Source organism: Euphorbia lathyris, chromosome 5, assembly GCF_963576675.1.
Source record: "Euphorbia lathyris chromosome 5, ddEupLath1.1, whole genome shotgun sequence".
NCBI classification, from domain to species: Eukaryota; Viridiplantae; Streptophyta; class Magnoliopsida; order Malpighiales; family Euphorbiaceae; genus Euphorbia; species Euphorbia lathyris.
This window is the reverse complement of record NC_088914.1, coordinates 7277956-7282351: the sequence shown is the minus strand read 5'-3', so window position 1 is coordinate 7282351 and position 4396 is coordinate 7277956. Positions and strand designations below refer to the sequence as shown.

At 33.3% G+C, this 4396-nt stretch overlaps 1 protein-coding gene across 5 annotated transcripts; it reads left to right on the top strand.

Moving 5' to 3' along the window:
- Positions 1-1137: 1137 nt before the first annotated feature.
- LOC136231334 (pentatricopeptide repeat-containing protein At5g61370, mitochondrial-like) lies at positions 1138-4146 on the top strand. 5 transcript variants are annotated; one of them, XM_066020681.1, is made up of 6 exons: positions 1138-1214; positions 1299-1419; positions 1634-2001; positions 3204-3246; positions 3588-3651; positions 3746-4146. In XM_066020681.1, exons 3-5 carry the CDS (start codon positions 1730-1732, stop codon positions 3615-3617), a joined length of 345 nt encoding a protein of 114 aa, XP_065876753.1. In that variant the 5' UTR covers positions 1138-1214; positions 1299-1419; positions 1634-1729; the 3' UTR covers positions 3618-3651; positions 3746-4146. The 5 variants fall into 5 exon arrangements, 2 of the variants coding, with proteins under 2 accessions (XP_065876753.1, XP_065876752.1); XR_010689760.1 differs by having other exon boundaries at positions 1140-1419; positions 3176-3246; XR_010689759.1 differs by having other exon boundaries at positions 1140-1419; positions 1634-2039.
- Positions 4147-4396: the final 250 nt, after the last annotated feature.

Sequence of the window (4396 nt, the reverse complement as noted above, 5' to 3'; positions counted from 1 at the left end):
AATTTCAGGAGATAAGAGAAGAACCTAAAAGAACACAAGAGAAAACGCAAGAAATGGTTATCGTTATTGTTTAGAATTTTGAGTGAAAGATTAGGGATTTCAGAATTCAAGCCGTTATTACACTACAAGAAAAATCAGTATCACCGACGGAATTGACCGAGACAAGTATATGTGTAGGAAATACCGAGGGAATACCGACACAAAATTTCCATCGGAAATCACCTACACATTCTCCTACACAATCGAATAATGTGTCGGTGATATGTGGCGGGATAATTCCCGCTCGCATTACCAACACAATTAGTCGGTGTTGAATAATGTTGGTGATATCACCGACATATTTATTTTAATCACCGACGAAAGTGTGTCGGTGAATAAAATAATATATATTTATAATTTATAATTTCCAAAATATTTGATAAAAGGATAAGGTGTAAAAATACTCTTAACATTTATAACGAGGAGGAATTTTACCCCTATAGTCTAAAATGGTGCAATTTTACTCATAACTTTGGTAGTCAAGAGTACCTTTATCCCTAAAGTTGACAAATTGGATCAATTTGAGAAATAATTTATTAAACTGACGTCTCGATAATGAATTTTTCCATCTACACTTCATATGTACGTAATTTTATCACTAATTTGTAACACTTCACAAACATATAATTAGACGTAAATTTTTTTATAAAAAAATTAAAAAATATACTGTCTTTTGTATGAGCTGAACAAAAAAATCAAATATTTCACCGAATTTATAGATTTTAACCTCTAATTCTATTATTAAATCACAAAATAAATGAAATATTTTTTAGAACCAACTGATATCCAAGTGGTGCAAAATAAGGAATATAATATCTGAAATTGACCCGACTTTCCAACTTTAAGGGCAAAAATCGCACTATTTTAGACTTTAAAGGTAAAATTGCTCCTATACAAATGTTAAAGTTATTTTTTTACATCGTATCCTTTAATAAAAAAATAAAACGATTTCCTAAAAATTTAAAAAGTATAAAAAGCCCTCTTTTGACTCAAACCGAACTAAAAAATTTACCCTAAAAAAAATAGGGTTTGAGAAGCTTCCAGAGATCGTATATAAGCATCTGTTTTTTTTTAGGTTTATCTTTATTTCTGCCTTTGGTGGCTGGCTTGGCTGCGTTCTTCCTTCTTCCCCAACTCTGCCTCCCAAAATCCTCCATTCCACCATTCGATCGACGGTGAGAATTACACACAGTGGTGGTAAACAATGATTCGACTGACCGACAACAACCTTCTCACCTGGTCTCAGATTTTATACACAGGTCCTCTCTGAAATCCACCGCCTCGGCGTCACCTCCTCTCTGAAATCTAGCCGCGGGTTGCTGCGAAGAAGGAAATTGCAGCTCCCATTTTCTGATTTTCAGTCGTCTACAACAAGCCAAGGTAACAAAAGCAGCTCATTGGCCTCTTCTTCTTATTGTTCTTCTAATTAAGCCTTTCATAAAGATGTAATTGTTTCGATGGTGAGCGAGTAAGGTCAACCCTAAATGTTATCCTGATATAATACATGATTTTTTCACTTTTATTTTATGCAAGCTGAGTTGAATATATGCCATCTTTTATAACCTGTTGGGTACTTCATATGTTCATTGTCCAGTTAGGGAGTGTACCAGATCGAAAGTTCTATTACGACTTGATTGGTGTTCTTTGTGGAGTTGAGAGGGTGAATTTTGCTCTTAAGTTGTTTGAATCCATGAAGAGAAGTGCAATGGGTGGTTACGGGCCAATATATGATGTGCTGATACCAAAGCTTTGTAGAGGAGGGAACTATGAGAAAGGTAGAGAGCTATGGGATGAGGCCGTGGCCATGGGAGTGTCTCTTCAAAGCTCAATTGATGTATTGGATCCCTCTGTTACTGAGGTTTTCAAGCCAACAAGAGAGGTAGAGGAAGAGGTTAAGCTTCAGAACTTATTCAGAAACAGCATTCCCAGAACCCGAGCACGAATTGGCAAGACTAATGACAAGTAAGAAGACAAAAAAGAAATTCACTAAACCATAACTGGTAACTTTTAACCCTTCATTTTAAGTTTCCTTTTGTTATTAAGTTCTACATGCTTCTTATACTTATAGTTTCAGTGATTAATGCTGCCAATCTTTTCAAGAGATTAATGAGCTGTCTGACGAAGTCTTCATTTAACTAGTTCATTTCTTGATAAATCAAGTTGGAGTGTATAAATTATGTATCTGGAACACAAAAGCTACTAAATGCAACTTTAAGTCCTTGAACTTGGCATGTTCGTTCTATTGAGCCTCACAACTTCATATTTATTACATTTGGTCCTTGAACTTTTATATTTCAAACACAGGAAAGAATGATAAGCTAGACTACTAACTTTGAAACGTTGATAGGAGAAAGTACCACGATGTTTGTTTCAGAAGATAATTTGGAAAATATGGGGGAAAGAGAACCTTGATATTGGCATGAAGAAATCGATATTTAGCTAGACATTATACAGTTTCTTTCTGGTTTTATTTACACTGCCCCTATTGTCCCTGATGCGAATAAGTTCCATACCCAATATTTGGACACTGCAATTTTCTAGAAAATTGCTAGTGCAAGTGTTGAGCTTTAACAAGCACTTAGTATACATAAAGTTAGAATGAAGGGTGTAGTTATGATTGTAAAGTAGCTCCTGCTATGTATCATACTTCCTGGTTGTCCTATCATTGTTTAGTATTCCCTCATTGTACAATTTGATGAAGTATTATTAAAGCCTAATTTAATCTCTGAGTCCATGTTGAATGTGTTTAATGTTACAAATTTGTTCATCATTCAAAAAACAAAAGCCTAATTTAATATGTGTCCATGTTTGAATGTATTTAATGGTAAAAATTTGGTATTTGTCCAAAAATGAAAGCCTAGTCTAATCTCTGGATATTGTGTTATTGCACTTTTTAATGTAAAAACAAAATTTCTTCTTTCAAGGCATAAAATACCATATTTAGAATTTTTCTGAAAGCAATTTCTAAATTTCATATGGCTTTTGATCTATGCAATTAGTGTATTCTAGTATTCAGATAATAATAGAGTTTTATACGAAAATGGTTCATCTTTGAATCCTTCTGAACATGCTTATGATGCTTCCTGTATTAATTTCAAGATAAAAAGAAGAGATTATGACTTGCCTGGTATAACAGGGTTTGCTGAAAATGATTATTCAAGCAGGTTATTTGATCTACCATTTATCAGAGAGGGAAAAAATCTGCAGGTATGGCTTATTAGTTTTTTTTAATCCGTTTACTAAGACTTGTATGAGTTGAACATTTTGAGTGATTAGAAGTGAAACATTTTTTATATTAGTGTTTATGAACTAGTGAGAACATTTGCAAATTGATAATTAACTTTGTTAACAGATATGGGTGAGTCAGCTTATGTTGCATATACTTGCTATGATTAGATGTATTTTTTATTGAACCCTCTTCTATGTTCTTTCCTATGATGAGCTACTAACGGAGCTTGAGGTCATTAGAAATTTAATGTGGATGATGAATTTGTTTGCCTCTAATTACTAATGGGGGATCATTGCTTGATTGTTGTTTTGCAAACTAGAGTGAATGGAAAGTTGAATCAAGTGCGTGAATGGAAAGTTGAATCAAGTGCAAAGATGTTTGAGGTAAAACCATACTACATGAGTCCAGAAATATCCATTTGATTTCATACATTTTCGTTGACTAAATACTCTGTTTTTAATTTTATTCTGCATATAGGTCCGATTTGCAGGAGGCAGGGTCTGATACAAGGGAAGCTTGGGAATATGATAGATATTGTGGAAAACTGGTACGCTTTAGTTCATACCTTGAAGAAATTTTCAATCCAATTTTAGCTAGAGATTCGGTATCTCAGGCCTGATGGGAGTTTCATCAAGCTTTGCTTCGTGTGCTTTACTATTATATTGGGCCAGTGTGGCTTATCTTCTTAGAACGTAACCGTGTTCTCTTTTGGTATTATCGATAGATGCTTTGAATAGCAATGCAGTCAGTTTGAGAGCTTTTTATAATTTTTACGAATCATGTATCTAGCATCAAATTGGATATACGTATTGTATGGCTATTGAAAAATGTGTGTAATTTTTATAGTTTTTATTGTTTTCCTAACCACATAGGTGATAGATTGCTTAGTGTTATAGTTGCAATTGTGTTTTTTAGAACTTCTTTTTATTTGTGTTTTTATATATATATATATATATATATATACATACTAGAGTTGCCTTCAATCCAAATAAAATGACTAAAAGAAAATATAAAATATAAAATTAATTTAAAAATGATTTACGATTCCCGCATGGTCGGATTATCCGTCGGTGAATTATTTAAATAAATATTTTGAAAAATAAATCACCGACGCATGTGGGTCGGTGA